This window comes from Cuculus canorus, chromosome 2, assembly GCF_017976375.1.
Source record: "Cuculus canorus isolate bCucCan1 chromosome 2, bCucCan1.pri, whole genome shotgun sequence".
In the NCBI taxonomy this organism is placed as follows: domain Eukaryota; kingdom Metazoa; phylum Chordata; class Aves; order Cuculiformes; family Cuculidae; genus Cuculus; species Cuculus canorus.
In genome coordinates this window covers 117,727,144-117,751,252 of record NC_071402.1, presented here as the reverse complement: position 1 = coordinate 117,751,252, position 24,109 = coordinate 117,727,144, and the positions used below count along the sequence as shown (strand labels likewise).

The 24,109-nt window shown below is 40.0% G+C and overlaps 1 protein-coding gene across 2 annotated transcripts in view; it reads left to right on the top strand.

Annotated features, from left to right (window-relative positions):
* The window catches only part of OSBPL10 (oxysterol binding protein like 10), a 116,653-nt gene that overhangs the window by 89,263 nt on the left and 3,281 nt on the right, over positions 1 to 24,109 (top strand). For both annotated transcript variants that reach the window (XM_054060294.1, XM_054060295.1), the window contains exons 7-11: positions 3,051 to 3,197; positions 9,907 to 10,390; positions 19,100 to 19,286; positions 21,080 to 21,262; positions 23,367 to 23,520. In XM_054060294.1, coding sequence (XP_053916269.1) covers positions 3,051 to 3,197; positions 9,907 to 10,390; positions 19,100 to 19,286; positions 21,080 to 21,262; positions 23,367 to 23,520 — 1,155 coding nt within the window. The remainder of the gene's footprint in view (positions 1 to 3,050; positions 3,198 to 9,906; positions 10,391 to 19,099; positions 19,287 to 21,079; positions 21,263 to 23,366; positions 23,521 to 24,109) is intronic.

Genomic DNA, 24,109 nt, shown 5'->3' with positions numbered 1-24,109 from the left:
ACACAGGGATGGAGAAAATCACTGGTTTCGTAGGTCAGCTGTGCAATTATGTTGGGTTTTTTTTGGGGGGGTGGTGGTGGTAGTAGGAATATACGTCTGTGTCTGATGAGTCAGATAAGCTGCCATTAAAGGATAATCAGTCGTCATAATCTGTATTCTACTGAATGTTTACATGCCAGTTACTACTACATTACTTAGGATTTCTCTAGAAGGAAAAAGAACTAAAAACCTGATTGGACTTCTGTTACACTTTAAAGATACAGTAGCTTTGTATTTTGTGGCTGTTAAGTCCACACTCTCTGTTGTGTTGTGTTGTGTTTACATGTTGTTTGGTTGTTTTTTTTTTTAAAGGAAATATGTGTTTGTTAAAAAAGTCTGTTTTCTGTGTCCTTGAAAAAGAGTTCAGTAGTTACCTTGAACAGCTAATGAGGGGAGAGAGAAATACAGGAAGGATATTGCTTAGTGCGGATGACTGTTGTTCAGTTCCTGTGACATAAATTCTAAACTGCTACTCAAATTATTATTTTCTTGGAAAGTGAGAAAAGATACAGATAACTGATGTCATTCTGCATACACTGAAGGTCTCTAGTGTGTTGATAACTCTACTGCTAGAGTTGTGGGATTTTTGGTGTCCTTGCACATGTTGTTAAAATAGGGGAGAGTTAAGATAATTAAAATTATAATCCTTATTGCAGAATGGTCATTAAACATGCTTGATCCTGATGCTGCATTGCTCTTATCCTCCCTGATGAGCAGAAAGTCTTTAATTTAAAACAGTGTGAACGTTATTTTTCTGAGCACTTGACCTGTTTCTAGGATTGCTCGCCCTCACTGTGTGCATTTTGCATAGTAGCAACGAGAGGCAGTTGCTGTTTTGTTAGTAACACTTTTAAAGGCATGGAAAACCTAATACCTATTTTAGCAGGAAAGAAGGAAGGGTTTCTGTCCCTGGATGAATGCACGGTCTTCAGGAGGAAAAAGAAATTCTTAACACACGATTTAGTCTGTGAACTTGTCGATGTGTAATTTATTTTCTGATGCTGTTAACAAGGAAATGTTATGCAGCAGTTATATCTTCACTTGAAAGCTTGTTACCTGCTAGCACTGGGGCACACTCATAACCCCTCCCTCTTGCCCCCCTCCAAAAGAACAGCTCACCAGGATATCCTTTGGGAAACAGCAGCCCATTTCCCAGTTGGAGCTGTGTGCAGTTAAGCTCACTGATCTCCATGCCATGTGACTAGAAACGCAAGGAGCAGATTGACATCCGGTGCACACTCTCCAACTCGTCAGATAGCCAAAAAAAAAAAAAAGAGGGGGTGGGAGTGAGGAGGGGAGGTTCCCTTGCTTTTTTCCTAGTGCTATTAATTCCTGCTGGAGCTTGTTTGCCGCAAGCTCAGTTCATGGCAGTAACAGAAGCAGCAGTGCATATTCAGTAGCTCAGTGCTCTCAATGAGGCCAAGCTGGATCAAAGGGAAACCTCCTGTGGAAGCATCTACTGTGAGTTCTGATACTGCTTTCTCCACGCTCCGTCCAAATGAGTCGTAGCCGGTAAACTGAGCCAGAATTCGGTGCTTTATGTCTCCCCAACTGATAATTTTGTGTGCGATCGTCAGGTTTTATGTTAACTGAACTTGTCAGTAAGGCATCAGTTGGATAATAATGCTATGCATTTTGGGAGGAAAGGGCTTATCGTTCTATCCGGTTATTTTCTGAGGGAGTGGGAAGAAGAAAGTATGATTCTGTCCTTTTGAAAAACTCCAAGCTGTTGAGGTTACAGCTCACCAAATTCTGCTTTATGTAATCTACGTATTCTACTTTCTAAATAAAGTAATTGTAAAGTGTCTTTCAGATGCCCTTGGTTTTCATCAGATAGCTGTTCTTTTGGGAACAGTTACCTAAACATTTATATAATGAAAAGGAAAATGAAAAAAAAAAAACCCTTGGAAACATCTGTAGTAACTAAATTTCAGAGACACTCTCCTTGCATGAGCTGCTCTTCACCTGAGGGGTCTCTAATGTGATCATTCAGAAATATTTCTTTGAAACCTAATTCTGCATATCAGTTTTAATGAAACTTTTCTTGTTTTTATGTAGCGAGCTAGCTGCTTCTGCAAAAGTGCTGTTTAGCATGAAAGAATGCTAAGTTTTGCAGGTAGAATTGTCTCGTTTACAGCATGGAAACCTTGGAGAATATTGAAACCTTGGCCATAATTTTTTCAGCTATATAACGCAACTTTTCTTTTAAGGTCAAAAAACTTACCTGAGTATATATGTCTAGAAGGCTTGCAAAGTGGTTTCAGGGAACAAAATAAGTACCACCTGTTTGGATTGTTGTTAGTAATATATTGTAAAATCTGAGAGGGGAAATAAAGCATTGCAAATCATTATCCCTTTCTGCTGTGAAGTTCCTCTTGAAAGGATATGGCATGAGTCTGGAAACCTGGCAGTATTGGCATTGCTGGGCTGTGAGGCAGCATAATGTGCAAATGTCATGATGACTCATGCCTTACCCCCCAAAATCTAATATCTTTGGGTTTTTTTCAGAATTGTGTACTTTAATTGTAGTCTTCTTTTTATCTCTTTTGGTTAATAGTCATGACTTTCTTAGATACCTAACTTGGACAGGGGAAAGAAGAAAATCAGAGTGAAATCAGGTCATGCAATGTCTAGGTGTGAAGCGTGAATATTTTTGCAGGAGAGGTTTAGGAAACAAACTCTTGAGGACTCATTTTCAACTGCATACTTCTATTTAATAAATAGAAGATCTGTTACTTTAATATGCTGTGATTTTTTTTTTTTTTTTTGTCTGGCATCACTGCTATATATGTAAATTAGCATCTGATACTTACCACTCTTGTTCTGAGGATAGGATCAAAATGGTCTGTGAACCCATTACTGGATTTTTTTGTTTTAAACTAATATCTTCTCTTGGTTTTAAAGGAGGTTGTCTTTGGTTCCATTGAGACAGCTCCATTTTTAAACCTATATAGTGGAAAAAAATGTATGCTATCTTTTTGTCCAGATGGTGATGTTTCTTTTCATTTCAGCATTCAGCTTCTGAGTTGATCCTAGTTGAAGATGAAATAACAGATACTGAAGATAATGAAGAGGAGGATTTAGGAGTTATGGATGATCAACGTAGCGTAATTCTCCATCTCATCTCTCAGCTCAAACTTGGCATGGACCTTACTAGGGTATGAATACTGTCTCACTTCTATAAATGTTCTTTTTTCTTCTTCTCCTTCTGTGTGTGTTTATGTGTGTGATTCCTGTGAGCATGCCTTCCCCCCCAGACAGTGAAGTTTGTGTCTTTATAAAGGTGTGGTTCCAGAGAGCCATGGAGTGCTGTCCTTTGCTAGGCAGGCTTTCACATGAAGTGACCACATCAGATATTTTAGGGATGAGGAAGGGGAAGAGAAAAGGAAAAGGAAAAAAACCCTCCAAAACTCTTCCCCCCACGCCTTTTTTTTTTTTTTTTCTTTTGTAAGCCTTTCCATGTCTGTATCCTACATGTATGTTAAATCAGGGTGCAGAGACTATTTGAGGAACCATAATGTCAGTTTTATGGGTGGATATGTGCTTAAGTTACTGCTTTGTGGATTGGATTGCATTTAATTACTCGGCAGCTTCAAAAAAAACATGAAACGAAATTGACAGTCTTCGATGTTATTGCTGTTTTTGTCTGTGCTTGGCAGCTCATCGTTTTAACCTTCTATGCATCCTTCCAGTCCTGGAACTGGTATTGTTACAAGCTTATCTATACTGATATAATCAGAGAAATTAGTATCTGAGAAATTTCCCATGAGTCCTTAGAGTTTGGAAATCAGTTAGATGTTCTGGAAGCAAGGAATGCTTCTTTTTGAGTAGTCCTACATTCCAGTGAAACCTTCTTCTGGGGCTTAAAAATCAACTGGATTTTTTTTTAAAGACAGAATATTCTTTTCCTTCCACAAAGGTTTTCTACTTAAAAAAAGGCAAATAAAGCCTCTATAACCCACTTCCACAAATAAGAGCAGCTCATTCTGACTTAATCCCTCCACAAATAAAAAAAGGTTTGGAATGACCACAGAATTACTCTTGTGCGTGACGTAGCTATGCAGGAGATTCTTCTCGTGGGCATTTTAATATTCTGAAGAGTTCATCTACTTTCCTTTTGATCTTACATACTAATCAAAAAATCTATTTTTACTATCACTTTCTTCCACATAAGGCCTTCTCAGTATAGCATTTTCTGCTTCCTCTGGAACAATCGACAGTATTTAAAAATACTTGCATTTTTTAAGACTGAGCAATCCCATGGTCTATTGCTAAGTATAGCCATGTAATAGCTACATGAAATTAATATTTTTTTCTAAATGGAACAAAAGTTTCATCATTTCATTTGTGAATAATTTATTCCTGTCACTTCTTAGTATGTATGGAGTTATGTACAGTTCATTTTTCGTTTTATTTTTTACTTTCCTCATTTTTTCATAGCTCCTGCTCTTTTATGTGTTGATTTAGTAAGGGTATCTTGGTTCATAATGTATTAACTAGACTAAGATTCTTTATTCATTGTTCTTCTGTCTTCAAAACATTTCGTATCTGGTAATGAACAAAGTTGTTCTTGTCTGATTTCCATTGTCATGGAGATGACATCTTTTCATCATGGCAGAGGAAGCAAAACCCCCAAAGATGTACAGTTGGTAAATAAGAGAAATTCCTATTAATAAGGGAAGTGTTAACACTTATAAGTAGGAAGGTAAAGATATTTGATAAACTTTTTCTTACATAGTTTTTAGTGCACAGTTTATAAGGATAACAATAAATATTATCAGATCTAGAGTATGGCAAAATATTAGTGGGCATGAATGTGGGTGTGTAATACCTACAGTCTGAAAGCAGGAACAGGCATATGGCAGAATTAGATGTCTCTCTAGTCTGTGTGATGCATGAATACACATATGATGAGTATTAATGAGACATGCCACATGTGCACATCACTTTTCAGACCATTTTGAGGATTAAAACCCAAATAAATTACAAGACAGCTGGCTGCTTTTTTGTTTATTAACTTTGCTTTACGACATGAGGCCCTCTGGGCTGCACACATGTGACGATAAAGCTTGGTTTGCTGGCTGCATCTCTTCTCATTTTTTATTATTTGTCAGAAAGGCAGATTTCAGAGAGCCTTGATGCTATGCAGCGTCTGCTGGAAGTGGTTGTGGCACAGTAGTTGCCAACATCAAAGGACGTTCTATATGTTTCCATTTTCCTTTGCCTTCTTCCCTAGGCTTGTTAATTTGGCTCATTTTGTGAGCTATGAATTGTAACGTGATGATACACAAATGAACAAACAGCTCCTCTGAGCCCTTAGTGGCTTTTGGTTCTGGATGCGTAATCATTACCTTCATGTACCATATCAGAGGAAATGGCATCTTTTCCTTTTCCTGCGGGGTGTTTGCTTATGTTAGCGTCGGCCTTGCCTGTGCTGACAGCAGTTTCCCACAGTGATCGGAGTGATGTTCAATGTTGCAGAGGTGCTTCGCCTTTGAAATGTCATGCTACCGTGCCTTTTAATGAGGAGTTAAACAGCAAAAATCTACTGTGAGGCAAAACGCCAGCGATGAAGCCTTGAATCTATGGGAGGATTTGCATCACAAGCTACACTCTGTGATGGCCAAATAGGCTTCAATAGCTGCTAAAGAGAGTTGGAAGGGGAAGCAATTCACAGCAGCAGAACATGCTACAAAACTGATCCCTTGGACTGAGCTAGAACTTTAAGCCTCATTTAAGTATGGAATTGGTTGGGGGAAAAAAGTTTCTGAATCGTTTGTTCATTGGACTTTAAAAAATGAAAAATAGCGCAAAAAATCAATGACAGCCTGATAAATGTGTTGGCAAATGGTATCTAATGGGTTGAAATTAATGCTAACAATTTGTACAGATGGGTGATCACTCCTCCACATTCCCTTACCTTCCCTACGCAGTTAATATGTGCTAAAAATAAAGGGCTGCCGATCTATGTGAAAGGGCTGCCAGTATTTCTGCAGAATATGAGCCTGCTGTAAATTAACATTGTAGTGTGTTCACGATGTCATAAGTTTTTAATCTGCTTGTCGATACACTTTTACGTTGTAATTTTAAAATATAAGTGAGATGGAGACAGGCTGTTTTATTCCCACAGTGACGTGGATGGCAATGGAATGCTTTGTACCTCTAAGGGAAGGACATCTCAGCAAGGGTTACCTTGGTCAGAGTTTTGACCAAAGTAGGGAAACGTGCTGACACCCTTGTTTTGCCTCACAGGAAATAGTAGGGAGGATAAATACCTCTGTTTTTAAGAAATCATGCACTTATTTTTCTCAGTTGCATTCAGTTCTAATTAAATATAGGTGAATTCAAACCTAGGAGGTTTGAACCAATGTCCTTTTTTGAACCTCAGTGAAAACGGAAGAATTCCTGTTAAACTGCTTCCTTTTCACATGAAGCCTGAGAGGGAATAAGAACAGATTATTCTAACATTTTAGAATGCAAGCAGGAGATTTTTTTTTCTTGCATCAGACTTTGGCAACGTGGTATTTGTTCTAGAGAGATTCTTTTGTCCATTTGGTTGTAATGCTGGCTTTTTCTCAGAGATAAAAATCAGGCAGTTTTGACTTTTTGTCAAAAAGACAAAAAGAAAAAAAAGTTGTAGTCCAAAACCACTATAAAGAACGTGGGTCCTAAGTGTATTTTTCTGGACAGTGCATTCTGCTTGGCTGCAGAGGAGTTGAAAACCTCATTTGTTTGGAAGCTAGAGTACTACCACAAGTGCTTGATAGTTGGGTGCTGGCAAGAAGAATACTGTACACTTCCAAATAGGTTTATTTCTATTTTGCTTATTCTGCAGAAATCAAGATAGGGCCAATTAAAAACAAAACAAAACAAAACAAAACCAAAACCAAACAACAAACACAACCTGCCAAAAAGATTGGTGTGATGTTTTTTCGTTTGGTTTGACTGTATTAGTGTGGAGGTGTTGCATATTGAAACTTTCAAGTACTGAGATGGTTTAGTAAAAGACCATGTTTTCTAGGCATATTCTGTAATACTGGGGTTATGTAAGCTTAAAAATTCAAATATTTTTCATAGGTAGTTCTGCCTCCTTTTGAAGAAACAGTTCAATTATTCTGTGTTTTTCAGTGGATGTTTTCCTGCTACAGTTAAGGATGTAGTTTCCATTTTAGTTGAGCTTTTAAAACAAGATCATTTGAGCTGGAGTTCAAGCTTAATTCAGACTCTAAATTGATTCTTGTAACTGAATCATAAGAGTCCAGTGATTCGTAACATCTCATTTAGCGGCTGTGAGTATAGCTGTGTTAAGTATGTAGCTGCCAAGCACACAGCTATTACTTGAGAGAGTAACTATGAGGACTGTGTGATCAACCCAACAGGATGAAACACAGCAGTCTTAATGTTGTACCATAAAATTTGCATCATCTTAAATATCGTCTGTAGTTTTCTTCTCCTCTATTTGCACTAATAAAGGTCACTCTTTTTAGAGAGAGACAGTTAGACATAACGAGACAAGGAGTGCTGCTTATTCAAATGAGTTCCTCTGCCCTTTCATGTCTGTGCAGTAAACTCATATTTTTTTCCATATTTTACTGTCAGGGTTCCTTCTGATAAACCTGATCTTTGAGTGTACAATATTTATATTAAAATGAGATCCTCTATTGAGGGTCAGTAATGCTGAATTGCATTTTTTTTTAAGATTATATCAGATAGTGAATATTTGGTCAGCATGAGAATGCTGCAGGTTAAGAAGGAGTTGTTTAAAAAGCTAAAAATACCCTAAAAAAATCTGCTACCTTTGCTCTTTGCCATCTAAACTATTTTTTCACTTTTAAAAACCAGTCTCCTCGGCCACTCACTATCACACCACCCTGGGGACTGTAGGTTGCCTTTAGCATTCAGTAGTTTGCCACATACAGTGTAAAATTAAAGTCCTTCATCGTTTGGGGCCTCATTAGTTTGGTAACAGAGACCATGTAGCATCCTCAAGGCTTACAGTGTAGAGTCAGAGGAACGTTACAGTTGGAACTTTGCTCGATTTATATCTAAACTTGTAAAAATTATTAGCTTATGAAGGGCTATATGTGTGTAAATAATATACAGATGGAGAGAGTAAATGAGCATGAATTTTACCAAGTGGAGCAGTAATTGGGTTTTTTTTTTTTTTCAGTTTTGGTATGTTGACTTACTGTGTAGCTGTTAAGACTGCCTTTGAGCCGTTGTGACTGAAATTTTTCTTCATGTTTACTAGTTTCTTCGAAAAGAACTAGATGTTTAATAGAAGTTTGACAGCTTCTATTTCATTATCCATGGGATACAAAAGGACTGAGCTGTGCTCAAGTCCCACTTAAAGTAGCGAGTTGGGGCGGCAGCGGGGAAAGTAAATGCATTTGCGATTGAAGGGAGGCTCCCTGCGTGCTGTAAATAACCCTGGCTTTGGGGAAAGGGAAAATGTAAACATATTAAAGAGGAAAGCAAGAAGAACTGCTTTAATAGAGGAAAGCAGAAGAATTGCTTTAATAGAGGACAGATGTTGGTCTGCATCTGGCGTCAGTGAGCTGCTTTGATTCTAGATAAATTTGTATGTGCCAGAAGTTCCTTGTTGGTCACACGGGAGTGACCTCTGAACTCCTCTGGGATGGTCCTGTACAAGGTGTGGCAGGTGAGGGAGAAGGAATGGAAATAAATGCATTTTTTTTAGGTCCTGTGGCCCTTGTCTGTCTTGCAGTCTAGGATGTTTCATTGCAAATTTTTAACGAAGTGTTATTCCTAAGTGAGTGAGGTCGGCAACATCTGTGTTGGCTGGATGAGCCACTGGAGACTGCATCCAAGCCCCTTAGGGCCAGCTCCCTCCAGTGCAGACTGCCTTGTGTTCACTCCCAGATTTTTTCTGGCCCGCCAGGAGCCTCTCTAATCCCCAGACATTAATGTAACATTTTGTGCAGGTTTTTTTTTGTTTTTTTGTTTCAGCTTGTCTGAAATAAGGTGAAGGCGTGGAGGAGCCCACCACAGTACTATGGTACAACCTCAGAGTGAGGGATGTGCCATCTGCCTGGGGATAGCATGGAGGCAGCAAGGGATTTGACTTGGGAGGTGGCATGACACACATAATGACTATGAAAGGCAGATGGAGCCAAATGGGGAGCTTTTTCTTGCCTATAGCCTCTTGAGAACGGTCCTTGGCATTGTTTTAACCTTGGAAAAACATCCACAATTTGGGTTCAATGGTATCTAGTTGGCTTGGTTTGTTAGAGGCTGGAAGGGACCTAATGTGTATGCGGTGGGTCGTCAAAGGTTCAGAAGTGAAATCGGGAGTCCAGATAATTGACAGAGTGGGTACCATGTACGCCTCACACTCTCCACCACTTACAGATTGGTGATGTGTATGGTTATATAAAATACTTATCTTCTAGTGGTTGGGGAGAGTTTGCCCCACCCTTTCTGGAGGATTCTGAGGCATTGGCTTTGTTGATATTTTGATGTAAGTTAATTTACATCAGAGTTTGTGTTTTTGTCCTGTAAACAAGGAGAACAATGGCTGATTTGTTAACTGAGAGGAGAGGAAAAAGCAGATTTCCACGTGAGTGGAACAGCCTGTTCCTGTTGCATGAGCTGCTGTCGAGAATCATAATGAAATAGGAAGCAGCCTGCATGGCTATCAAGGCCACTGCTTTTTCTTTCACTTGTTATTTACACTGCAAAGAAAACTATAAATTGCTGTGGCAGAGGGGAGGAAAATACACTGTCCCAAAATTTGGCAGGGCTGGAATTGCAACTGTCTTAACTGTTCTCTCCCCCCCTCCCCTTTCCCTCATGGTAGTATGGTCATGGGGAAATCACATCTGCCTTTGTCTGCTTTGCATACAGGTAGTGCTTCCAACATTTATTTTGGAGAAAAGATCCCTGCTGGAGATGTATGCAAATTTCATGGCCCATCCAGACCTGTTTTTGTCAATTGCAGCTGGAGCCACCCCGGAGGAAAGAATTATCTGCTTTGTGGAGTATTATCTAACAGCTTTTCACGAAGGCCGAAAGGGAGCGGTTGCCAAGAAGCCCTATAACCCTATAATTGGTGAAACGTTTCATTGCTCGTGGGATGTGCCTAAAGATAAAGTGAAAGCATTCAGAACTAATGGTGCCTCTGAGGTTTCTAAGGACCCAACCAAGGAGTCTGGCCAGGACCAGTCCATGTGCTACAAGCTGAGGTTTGTAGCTGAACAAGTATCCCATCATCCACCGGTATCTTGCTTTTACTGTGAGTGCAAAGAGAAGAAAATGTGTGTGAACGCTCACGTATGGACCAAAAGCAAGTTTATGGGCATGTCGATAGGTGTTTCTATGGTAGGTGAAGGTAAGAAATGTGCTTTTATTATGCTTTTTTTTTTTTAGCTAATGTTATGGGTGTCAACATGGCAGAAACTCAGATATTTTCCTGCTTGTTCTCCCTCTGACCTTTCATTTGAACCCTGTCGCTATTTAGTTTTGTGAAGTTTGGATTTATGAATGTAGGGTTCACCTAACTTTTTCTCTGTCTAAACAGAATGCAACACACATTATGTATATAAATGTGTGCTTATATTTATGTGAGACTTAATTATATCTGAAGTACAATCATATGTTAAGTTGCAGTAGCAAATGGCTACTGGCAGCATATTCTATAAGAACATATTTATTTGTCTTGCTTACTTTTAAAGTAATAGGTGATTCGTTGTGGGACAGTTTCACAACTGGAAGAGAGCAATAGAAAAACCATGTTTTTACTTAAGACTAACGTTCGTTTTGTCATAATTCTACAAAGAATCGTGGTTTCTGTAGAGTTTTACCAAGTGTAATATCTCAATCTTTTTAGTGAGTCATGTAGTTGAAATATAAACCGTGATTTGCTGTTTCATATCTATACAGTCTGCTTTGTGATAAGTCATTGTTCAACAAGAGTTCAGAAATACCAGGAATCATAACAAATTCTTAATCTGAACTGATAAACACATCTGTACCAGTGTCCTTACTGAGTGTTAAGGTGTTGATTTAATGTTTCTCAACAATTTAGTCAGCCTTTTTTTGCCATTTGAGGTTAATTTCGTCTGTATGGCTTTTAGTGTTTTGTCATAACTTGGTTTTAGGCTGTAGTCTCAAAAGGACAACTTAGAGGAAATGCTTCTCCTTGTCATCGTTGTGTTACAGACTGTGACATCAAAGGGAGTAAAACAGTAGGGTGGGAAATGTGGTGATTTGGTTTTGTCTTTTAATAACAACAAAACAATTATAGTGAAAACACACGGATATGGTCTGCTATTCCTGCTAGCTAAAACTAAAGAACAAACCCCAACAGCAGAAGGGGCTACAGTAGCTTCTTTCCTGATGGCAATATATTCCCTTTTTGTAGAAAAGCCGTGAAACTTCCTTACTGTTGGATTTTATATTGTTGTGATAGTTTGTCTATTGCACTACTGCTGTTTTCTCCTTCCTATGATTTAGGTATTTTGCCTTTAATACGGAGCTAAGGAAGTTGGGAAGGGAGTGTTAGAAGGGAAATTGGTCCTTCTGTCTGCCTCCTGACTGTACTACTGCCAGCCTGAGTTATTGGTTGCACTTGATACATTTTTTGGGTACCTTTTCATTTCTAGTACTGTGTTTCTCAGTGAATGGAGCTATTTAATGGAAATAAAATTAAACACAAAGTCGCTTATGATTATGTAGGAGTAGAGAAATTTCTTTCTTGCTACTGGCACATACAGTTCCCTGGGATTGAGGGTGTCTACTGTGTTGGTTATTTAAGACTTCAAAGTCCTGGTATGTCCCAGTTTTTAGAGAGAAAGGGTCTAGGAATTAACTACTTCCCTACCCCAGGGATTGTTTAATATGGATTTTTGAGAACAAGTTCTCCCCCATGCCCTTTTCTTCCCATCATCCTGGAGATATCCCAGGAGCGGAGGCAGGCTTTAGGGAACATCTGCAATGGTGAACTCTTTTATTGCAGTGTTTGCTGCTGTCTTTATGATGGGTGTTCTGGGAGGAAGTTTGGCTTTACCGATCATAGTTATCATTGTTCATTTTTTGCTCATGTGAGCAGTGCAGAAGCATCCAGTGTTTTTGGGATGTGATGGAGAAACTCCAGTGCAGCCAAAGCATTTCTGTTGTGTGTAGAGGACTGGCATTGGAAACACCAGACTAAACCTGACAGCCGCGGTTTAAAATGTTTGCTTTGCAGTGTGGTTTCTTCACTCAAAACTACACTTTGTTCAAACTTCTTAAATTTATTTTAATCCCAGGAAGGTCTTCTTGCAAAAATTACCATCTACTGCAGATGTTTCTTTCTCATGTGCTGCCTAAGTGTAAACTGTATTAGACTGAGGTCAGTGAGAGTACTGGGGAACAGATTGCTGAACCAAGAAAAGTAGCCACTGGACTTTAAATGTGGAAAAATTACATCTGTATTTACACATCTGGTAATGCAGAGCCTAATATTTTTTAATGGGAAATATTATTTGTAGAATTTTCTTCACATTTGAAGACATTTTATGCACTGCAGCATTTTGAGTGGGGTGCATTACTCTAGCAGAGAGTCGCTTAAGGAAAGACCTGCTATTAGTCAGAAGGTATACGAAGAGGTAGTCAAGATAGGTAGAAACTGAAGTTAGCTCCCAGGAGAAGCTTTCTGACAATGAGGTCAGTCAAAAGGGTTTTAGAGTCTTAATTTACACGAGATTAAGCACGTTCTTCAGGAATGGCTGACGTATGGCTGATTCTGCTTTTTGTAAGAGACAGACTGACATTTCAAATAATAGAATTCCATGTTTTTTCTTATGTTTCTTTTTTTTTTTTTTTGCAGCTGTGCATTGGGTGACAAAGCTTACCATTTTTTTTTCTTCTTTGTCCTCTCCTTCTCTTTTTCTTTACGTTATGATCATTCAGCTCCTGTTCCTGGCGGTTGCTTGAGTTTACTTAGATACACATGAGTGCCTTTGACTTTTTCTTGGGTCACTAAGGATTTTAGATTCTGCGTGGTCCTGTCCCTGGAGGTGTTCAAGACCAGGTTGGTTGAGGCTTTGAGCAACCTGATCCAGTGGAAGGTGTCTCTGCCTGTGGCAGAGAGGTTGGAACTGGATGATTGTCAAAGTCCAACCCAAACCATTCTGTGATTCTATGATGTTACTTGAAAGGCGATTTCCTTGATATCTGTTATATACCTATGCCCGTTCTGAGACTTGATTTAAATAATTCTGTTACAGTAGTTTTATTAAGCTATGCATTCATTCAGTACTGTTTGATATACGTAGGGAAAAAAAAGTCCTTGTCCTTCCCAGCAGAGCATTAGGAAGCTGCAATTCATGTTCTGGATAATTCAGTGGTATGGTGTGACCATCTTGTTCTAGTTCAGATATTTATCAGGACAATTTTAATTGATCTGTAACATTGTCGTGACATTAGTGTTGAATACAAACAACTGTGATTTGTTTTGAAACTTTGCTCTTTACTGAAGAGTTTTGTGTATGGCCTTCAAACGTTTCAGTGAAGCTTTTTCTACTGCAGTTGGCTATTTGCAGAAATATAGTACTACTGGATTTTTGACCTGTATTGTGTAAGGATAGATTATGATTCTAGATGATGATTCTGTGGTGTTTTTGAAGCATATTTTTTTAACTTGTCACAGTGTCCTTAAATGTATAGAGCGTGTTGCTTTTCATGCTGTGTCGGATATGCTGAAATAAGATGCCGTGGAAGTACGAAGGCTTCTATAAGAATGTGAAGAATGAGAGGATTTGAGGACAGTACGGTCCTGTCATGCTCAGTATCCGAATTGTACAATTTTTAGTGTATGTTGCACATCAAAGTGATTAAGATTTTTTTATTTTTTTTTCCTTTATGTGCGATTTTTGTTGATTCAAAGTAAGTATCAGTTCCAGAGAAGCAGAACAAGTAGGAAAACTCTGCTGGAAATCTGTGTGAGAAGCTGTTTTATATGCTAGCCCTTCATCCATGGTTATGAGAGATCTAAATTTGGATTGCTAATGAAATGTCTCAACTTTTTCTTCACTATATAACAAAACACTATTCTTCAGAATAGTCAGTGTTGTTTCCTCATGAGAAACCTACCCTGAATAGGAGAGAGGGTATTTTGCATAAAAGAATTCACATTGCTTATGCAGTCTGTAATTCTGGTTAATTTTAATTACGTACTAATGAGAGAGGGAGGGAGAGGAATAGGGTGTAATGAATAGACTCATATTAAGATTTAAATTAGCAGGGCATGGGAGAGCCAATGTAAATATTTAATGGTTTTTTTCACATGGTCCAAAGACTTTTCAAACAGATACTGGTGGTGGGATAAGAGGGCTTTAGTGGAAAAGCCTCTGGTGATCACACCTCAGTGTGGGCTGTGCATGTTCCTTTTCTGCTCTTGGGTTTTGCGCCAAAGCAGTAAAATCCAGCAAGAAGTGTCACCTTTGATGCACAGGTTAATTTTGCTGAAAGCATAAAGTATATTTAAGTGGATCGCTCTGTATTATCAAGTGGCTAGTTATGTCTTATGTATTTCCTCCTGCTGTTCTAAATGCTTTAAAAACTAGTGAGGTATAGGCTTCCAAAAATTAGTTTTTAATTTGAAATCAATCTTGGAAAGATTCAATAGGGAGAAGGCTCAGGGCTCTTTACAGAATAAGTCTAAATGAAAGCAATGAATGTTAGTTCTCTTGGGTTTTTTTTCAGTTTAAATGTACGTATGTGTATATGGTTGTAGTTGTCTATAATTTCAATTCCTAAGGCATTAGTGACTTTTTAATTTACCGGTCCCCAAGACTGACTGCTCCACACAACTGGAACTACCAAAATATTTCCCTAGTGCTTATTTTTGTATTAATATTTCTTTGCCCAGTTGGTTCAGAACAGTTTCCATATGGCATGGCACTCACTACCTAATTTAGCAAATGGCTCCAGTCTTTTGAAATTGAGGAGTGCAGTGCAGCTTCCTGGAACGTATGGAGATGGTAAAAGCCCAGTTCTGGCATCTCACATTTTCCCGTGTGAACCCATGAGGCTGGTGGTGCACTACACCCACGTGGGGTTCCACTCCTACGTAACTTACTCCTCTATGTGCCGTGTTACAAATAATGGAGACGGACTGAAGAGCCTGTTAAATTAGGAAACTGCCTCAGGCTGTTTGTGTCCCACGTACCATTTGTTGTTCAGATTGATCTTCATACAATCAGTGGGAAGCATTAAATTTCACATGCCTCTTCTGCAATGTATTGATCCAGAGCCTCCTCTGGGTATTTTGTCAATATGCGTTACTGGAAAATCAATTCACAAAGCTGCAGCATCGGTGAGGGACGTGCAATAGTCAAACAGGGAAAATTAGATGCCGCGAACATCCCTTCCTTTAATGCAGGCTGAGGAGTTGTGGAAAGGAGCATGACTATGAATAAGTTGCCTTAATCAAAATCAGGAATAAGTAGTGTTGAGGACATTTCAAGGGGGAATTTAAAAATTCCACAATTGTTTATAAAAAATTCATCTTTCTCTCTCTGCTTTTTTTCCTAATAAACTAGATTGCTAAATCCACTGTTGCTCCCAGAGTACTTATCTGGTGCATTCTTCCATGCATAATAGCTGCCTATTATTACTTAAGATTTTTTTTAAAGGAATTTGCACTTTCCAAAATGCTTCCTCCTTTCACATCAAAAAATTGTTACTGAAAATGGGAGAACCTCCTGAAAATTTTCATGTATATTTACTTACAGCCGTTTTTAAACTAAAAATGAATAATCCCGTACGGTGGGGAAGCAAGGAAAGAAAAATAGCATGTGTATTTTCCAGCAGTCACAATGTAATGATATAAGCAGCTGTTAAGTGTACACAATGCTTTTAAAAATAACTGTTAGATTTTAGGTTTTATGCCTTTAATTTATCTTTATTTAAACTCAGTGGGGTAGGGCACAAATTCAAACTGTGGATGCATTTACGAATGTTGACTTTCTGAGTCATTTTGGCTGCTTCTTCCCAGAGAGAGCACAGGTCTCAGTTCAGACAGGATGGTGCAGGTACCATCTTCATGGTGCTTCGTTCAGATAAGGTTTTGCACGTGGACTCCCCAAAAAATGGAGGGGAAAACTAAGTCATGTTAATGCTAGAAGTAGTATCAAGTTGTGGATATTTTAGATCTTCACTTGAGTCTTTTTTAGACTCTAATAACTGAGGTGGAGTCGTATTTCAAGTGAGAGGGCACTTTGTTAAAGATGTATTTGTTCAGATGTTAAAGGAATTGAAAAAACATGCTACCAAGTGCTAAAAATACTACCGAGAGAGCTGGGTTTAGTTTTTAATATCTAACCTGTTGTGATGGTTGAATATTTACATTGAAGGTCACTGCTGTTGTTTGCTGTTCGGTTTTCAGTGTGCTTAGCAGCGTTCATTAGAGCTCCGCGTCCCTCCCTCTGAAGTTGGGGAGCAAAAAAGCTGTCGATCCCATCAGAGAGACAAAAGTAAGCCTCTACTAACCCAGAAGGAAATTGTGTTTATCATGGCCATTTCTGCTCATGTGGGAAAATGGAGTGATGGTCAGAGGAGGATGGCTGGGTCGGGGGATGTAGGAGGCTCTGGAGAATCTTGTGTGGAGTGGTGGTTCATAAATACAGTGAGTTTCTGCAGTGAGCACCATGTCTGCCCACCATACTGCTGTTAGACCTTTTGTCTTGTAAAAAAGCCCAAGCACAGAAGCCTCATATCAACAAAACACCCATAATTCTCATGTTGGAACCTGATGCTTGCAGGCAGACTGTGCTGCTTGACTCTGTGAGGATTGCGTCCATGCTTAGACCGTTATGAGTGGAAAAATGTGACCTCTTGGATACACCACAGGCCACAGCTGGTTCCTGCTACGTGTCTGTTGCCCACGACTGTGACGAAGAAGGTGGAGAATAAATGGGAAGAGGAGGAGAAATAAAAGCTGATAGACTTGAGTCTAAAACCTGTTGTAGTTCTCTGCGTGGAAAATGCCCATCTACAGACTGTCAGGTTTCCTTTGTGTGTTTGATCAGTATCCATTAGCTTGCTTTGATCCTTTTGATTATCATCATCTAGTTAAAAAGCTTCTTAATTGTTCTTTAGTAATTTTATGTTGTTATAACACCCATTCAAAGAGTGCTCTCATAAAGCAGAGGCGTCTTTTTTAATAGACGTTCTTCTTGGCTGTGTGTCCCAACTGGGTTGGGTGGTTTGACCTTCCTGCAATATCTTCAGCCTGGTTTTACCTGCAGGTGTGGAGCTGAGGAAGCTTGAGGCAGATAGTGTGTTTGTTCCAGCTGTGTCCTGGGTGGTCCCTGCTGGTTAGAGTTCAGCACACGACACAAAGACTTTGTGACTTGCAGAGGCAAAATGATTAAAGGTCTTTTTAAGACTTTGCTTTCCTGTGTTTGTGCTTTTGCACACTCTAGCTTGTTTGAGTCAAACTTGCTGGAGTAGAAGCTCTGGCTCTGTCGCTGCCGGCATGCTGAGGTTGCAGAATTCCTGAGGGCAACTCCAAAACTTATTCCAGTTTGCTTAGGATGTTTTCCTGGGGAACAGTTTCAGAAGGCAGAAGTGTCACGTTGCAGAGCTTCCTGTGCCTGTGTTTAGTTCTGTTAATTGGTGCCAGTGTTTAAGGTGATGATTGTGTTCGAGCTCAGTGCTTTTAAATTCTGAATGTTATTTAGGTTTATGTTCTTATATGGTGTTAAGGGCATATTTTTATGTTGGCAGTAGTAGTGCCTTGTTCCTATTTAGTCCTTTTTCATCATTATGTGTCAGAGCGCTTTGCAAAATTAGTGTCGTTATTCCCTTAAACACATAGACAAACTCATCAGTACGGCTGCCAATGTTATCTCCCCCTGTCTACTCCATGGTGAAGGCAAGCTCCTCTTGTTTCTAAACAGATACTCTTCCTATGTCAAGATAATTTTCCTGATTTTCATTTTTTTTCCCCCCAAATGTTTCTGGGTTCTGAGTGCTTCCTGCGATGGGTTATTTTCAGTCCCTGTTGTGAAAAATTATTTTCAAAGTGTAGTTTTTGCCTTCAGGCAGTTACTAAATGGGACACAAAAGAGTGTAAAACTCTGGTCAGAAATATACTATAGGTATTTGGCATGATCTAATTCTGTGTGCGAGGCTTAAGGTGCTGTTCAGCTAGTCCTGTGTCTTGTTCTTTGTTATTCTTAAGACCAAACTACAGCTATGGCAGGATACAGGGGAAGCCAAGATCTGATCAGACATGCACCTTCCTTTGTAGTTCCAAATAATCTTGAAAGTGCTGCATGTTGTTGTTTTTGGTTTCAGTCCTATAATGCTGAGGGTGGAGGAACCTTTTCAGAATGAAATAGAGTTGCTAGTAATTTTCTCTGCATGGTAGAGACATTTGTCTTGGTGGTAATAGGGCAGTGGCCCCGGTGGCCCCGCATTGATTATGCAAGACTTTTGCAACGGCTCCGCAGGAAACCAGATGTTTGGAATTGAAGGAGAAAACTTCTAAGACATTTCTAGATAGATTCCTCAAGCATATTTCCTAGTTGCACTCAGGAAGACCTAGAGAGAGCCTTTCACTTCCACCAACAAATACATCAGTAAGGAATTAGCAAAGAGGACCTGGTCATGCCTGATTGAATGGACAACTGAAGACTCCTTTGGCCATGCCCATATTTTTTCTGGAGAGAGATCATTATATGTCACTGAGTGAGGATCAGAATATTCGGTGTGGCTTTTTGCATGCAAATGTTCTTTATTTTCCAGCCTTAACAGTTTATTGCTTGTTAATAACACAAAGTAGGTAATCCAGTCAGATTTTCCAATAAGCCGTTTGGCACCATGAGGGTTCACAGGGTCCACATTCAAATTGTGTGTTTTTTAAAAATGTTTGTTCGAGGAAATTTGTTCCAGAGGACTTTTTTTTCTTAGCAGACAGTACCCTCCTTCAAGGCCAGTTGCATGTCGTGCTCTCTGTGGAACTATATTTTTGTGACAGTCATTGGTCAGTGACCGTCATGTCTTACCAGTGAACTTTTATCATTTCACTTTCAACCTTCTTCCTACATAGGTGTTCTTCACTTGCTGGAACATGAAGAAGAGTATGTTTTCACCCTGCCTAGTGCCTATGCTCGCTCGATACTTACAATCCCATGGGTGGAACTTGGAGGAAAAGTCAACATCAATTGTGCCAGAACAGGCTATTCTGCCACGGTCACGTTCCACACCAAACCATTCTATGGAGGGAAGGTCCACAGGTATGGGAATTACTGTCTTATTCTTATTTATCTGCTACTTGATTTCAATGGAAAGACTCCTGGGCATCTGTTCGGTTCTTTTGTTGGAGTATTTTATAGACAGATACCTGAATTTCTTTTCCTAGTGTCTGAGATGACTTACAGCTTTAGAGCACCGTTTGTTGTAGTTCTACATTTATATTGTATAACTGAATTGGATATGTTTCATAGAATCATAGAATGGTTTGGGTTGGAAGGGAGCTTAAAGATCATCCAGTTCCAACCCATTGAACTGAAGTTTGTTGCTTGTAAAAATCTCTGTAAGTGCAGGATCAGAAATGATGTCCATAGAGAAGGCAATGATTCTGCTACACCGGCTGCTGCTTCTGTGTGAGCCTTTGTAGATGAACTGAGGTTCCAGGTGGAACCTCCTACAGGAGGAGAGAAGTGGAAGTGTTGCCACTCTTAGTGGTAGCTCCCTACTGAGGACTCTCTTTTCTACCCTGCAATTCCAGATGATGGAAGTATCATTTGTATCTTTGCTTCCCCTTTATTAAGGGTGTGAAGGGGGTTTCTCTCTTACTTCCATTCTCAAGTTTATGACCCACTCATTAACATATGCAGACCCCTTTCTTGTCCTGCTCTGGACTGTAGCACTGTCCATGACAAGGCTGTTGCCTGTTGTGGCTTTGCATAGTTACCTCTCTTTTATTTCCCTTGGTCAAAGTATTATAGAATCATGGAATAGTTTGGGTTGGAAGGAACCTTAAAGATCACTCAGTTCCAGCCCCCCTGCCATGGGCAGGGACATGTCCCACTAGATCAGGCTGCGCAAGGACCATCCAACCTGGCCTTGAACATCTCCAGGGATGGGGCATTCACGGCTTCCCTGGGCAACCTGTGCCAGTGCCTCACCACCCTCATGGTGAAGAAATTCCTCCTAATATCTAGTCTAAATCTGAAGAAATTCCTCCTAATATCTAGTCTAAATCTGCCCCTCTCCGGTTTATACCTAGTGCCCCCCGTCCTATCACTATCAGCCTTTGTAAACAGCCCCTCCTCAGTTTTCTTTTAGTATTCTTCTGTCAACTTGGGTCAACCATTTCAATATTGTTCAGGCAAATACCAACCTGGGCTATTTTGACCAGTGTTTTTCTAAAAGGCGTCGGTTAATAATTGGTGCCATTGGGGTGAGTGGAAATTGGGGAAGGTTGTGCTGTATTAGTTTAATCGTTTAAAAACATAATTGAATTTACAGATGATTCGGCATGGCTTGTCAAATAATTCCATGTTCACAGACACACACACACTCAAAGCTTCTCTCTCCATTTTGCTTTCCCAGTCCTACTTATCTATATTGCTCCCTCTTAAACCAGTTCTTAGACCACTGAGGTAGCTTTAATTATTGCCTTTCAGAAACTGAGAAGTAAACTTGTAGAGCTAAAGAAGAAAATAAAGGTACCAGAAGTCTTTGACACAGGTAGCCGACAGCATTATGTTCAGGTGTGAAAATGCCACACGTCAGGGGTTGTTTTTCAGGCTGACGTGGGAAACAGTTCTGGGTTAGAGCTAAGCATCAGTTTTAGATTTGGTTGCTTTGAAGTACAAAGTTGTCCAAAAGCTACTGTGGTGTTAGCAGAGCTTTCTTGAGTTGAGTCTTTCTTTTTGGAGACACCATTGCTACTTTGCTTGAAAATTGACTTTGTAGGTGCAGAAAGCTGCTTGTAGCCTGAGCTGTGGTATTGCTTTCACATGCTGTTAAATAATGGTACTGCTTATTTCAGTGGACTTTTTTTTCTTCCCTCTTGAATTAGGGTTACAGCTGAAGTGAAACACAATCCTACTAACACCATAGTGTGCAAGGCACAGGGAGAATGGAACGGTACGCTGGAATTTACTTACAGCAATGGAGAAACCAAAGTGATTGACACTAATAAACTGCCTGTTATTAGGAAAAAGATTAGGCCAATAGCAAAACAAGGCCCACTGGAATCAAGGTAAGGGCGGAGGCGTTACAGTGTTCTGCTTCTGAACCTTTGGTGGGAACAGAAAGGGGAAGAAAAACCACAGTTATAAATGGTGCGGCTCGAAACAGCCTCACTTCCTACAGCATGTTAATCTAGGCGCAAATAGCTGTGTATTGGTTCTCTGGTACATAAGTTACATATAGTGATGGATACATCAATTTTGTAAAGGGGAAAAATGCAAGTATTTGCTTTAATGAACATTTGGAAAATGGTAATTTTCACCTCTTTGTTTGAGTGATTGTAACACAGTTGTCAAATTGTGTTGTTGCAAGTAATGTCGCTTCTTATAATTTACACTGGAATGTAAGGTGTTATACATTTTATAATACATAAATAAGTAAAATGTGATGCAGTGTGAGATATAAATACACACATATGGTTTTAAGGCTCTCGGTAACCACATCAACATGCCGAACTGACTAGGTACATTAGAAAAAGACTTGTTCTGCTATTCACTGTCCATAGCTTATCTTCAGAAAAATCAGTATTATGATTGAATTTGGGAACATTTTGTTGGAGGATTAAAAAGCAAGAGTTAAGCTTCGTTTTATTACCTGTAAATGTGTTTTCTTTATTGTACAAAGATGAGTCTGGAGATAATTTCCCTACTTTTATAGAATCACAGCATCATAGAATGTTTTGGGTTGGAAGGGACCTTAAAGATCATCCATTTCCAACCCCCTGCCATGGGCAGGGACACCTCCCACTAGACCAGGCGTCCACCACTTCTCTGGACACCCTGTTCCAGTGCCTCACCACCCTCACAGGAAAAAATGTCTTCCTAATATCTGATCTAAACCTCCCCTCTTTTGGCTTAAAACTGTTCCCCCTTGTCCTATCCCTGCATTCCCTCATAAGGAGCGCCTCCCCCAGCTTTTCCCTTTAAGTACCTTGTAGACATACAAACTCTTTTTTGCCCTGTAGTTTAGGAACAGAAAGTTTGGAGTAAATAAGGAAAGCAGCAGGTCTGCAGTGTATTTGTTGTACTTTTGAGTACTAGTAAGCAAATTAGAACTCCTCAGTGTTTCTTCAAGATATGCAGTTTCTCAGATTGTAAACAGAAGCTTATTTAAACACCCCTGGAAATACATGAAAGCTGCAGTCGGTTTCTTCTCAGTACTTTTCTGGGCAAAGTTGCTGTTAGGTTAATACAGTGTGTAAAGGTATCGCATCTGAATGCCGTCAGTTGTGGGAAAACCAGGTTTGGTCCCATGCCGATAGTGTTAAGTGGAAATACAGAGCACAGACCTAGAAGTACTCCTTAGAGTCAACTCTGTTAATAACCTGGGGGGAACGGTCAGTGTCGTATAACTGTACTCCTGTTTTTTGGCTAACATTCCCTTAAAAAATAGAACTGCAAAACAGTAACTGGATCATCAGGAAAGAACGTGAACAGGAAATGATTAAGGAAATTCATCTGCTTTGAAAAGAAAAGAGTCAGGAATGGACCTTAAAGATCATCCAGTTCCAACTCCTCTGCCATGGGAAGGGACACTTCCCACTATATCAGGCTGCCCAAGGCCCCATCCAACCTGGCCTTGAACACTTCCAGGGATGGGGCAGCCACAGCTTCTCTGGGCAACCTGTGCCAGTGCCTCATTTCTTCCTAATGTCTAATCTAAATCCTGCCCCTACCAATTTAAAGCCATTCCCCCTCGTCCTGTCACTCCATGCCCTTGTAAACAGCCCCTCCTCAGCTTTCCTGTAGTGCCTTCAGGTACTGGGAGCTGCTCTAAGGTCTCCCTGGAGCTTTCTTTTCTGCAGGCTGAACAACCCCAACTGTCTCAGCCTGTCCTCACAGCAAAGGTGCTCCAGCCCCCGGTTCACATGAACAAAAGCTACTAATTTCTCAGTTAACTTTTGTTTCCTTCCATGGCGAAATACCGGGAGCAGAACAAATCTGAAAATATAGTCCTGAAATGCTGTGAATATCCCAGTAGAGCGATGGTTCACAGGCTGTGTGACTTCCAGAAACGGTGCAGAGAACAGGGCGTCAGTCTGCCTCTCGCCATTCTGGTGTCCAGCTGTGGCAGACGTGTTCTCACAGTGCTGCTTGTGCTCCTCTGTCCTTCAGGCACCTTTGGCAACACGTCACCAATTCCCTGAAAGAAGGCGATATTGATGCAGCAACAGAACACAAGCACCGCCTGGAAGAGAGGCAGCGAGCAGAGGAGAGGCAGCGCGCCGCTTTGACAACCCCGTGGAAACCAAAATATTTCGCCAAAGAGGTACATTAATTCAAGACCCAACAGCAAACTGGGGGGCAGCGGGATGGGGAGGGCTTGTCTGGGTTTTTTGCTGTGGGCAGCTGGTGGTGTTAGTAACACGGGTTGATTTATGTCTTCAATTTTATTTTTGCCAGAGTTTGGCTCTTTAGGAAGAGCAATTGATTGTTCCGTATCCATTTTGTGAACTTGTTCGCTTTCCTTCTGTTAGATTCATTACAGCCAGAATTTTTGATACCTAATGTTAGGCACCTAAAGCAATGCTCTTTCCCTTAAAATCTACACCTTAATGTACAGATGCTGTGTACTCGCATCTCCTACTAATCTTGATCTCAGCGTACTAAAGTGAACATGATCTAGGGATATTTGTCCAATATAAGTAAGCATGGACATCTTAAACACAGTCTTGGGACTCATTTGCTTGAAATGAAATGGATTTTACTAAGTTCATCTTTGCCCAAAGATGCACAGGGGAAATAAGACTTACTAAGGGAATTATGATGTGACTATATTGTTAAGTTAGCTGCCCTGTGCAGTTATTTAAACCAGCGATTCAGGTGGTGCGTCTCCCCATGGCTTCTCTTGCCCCTTG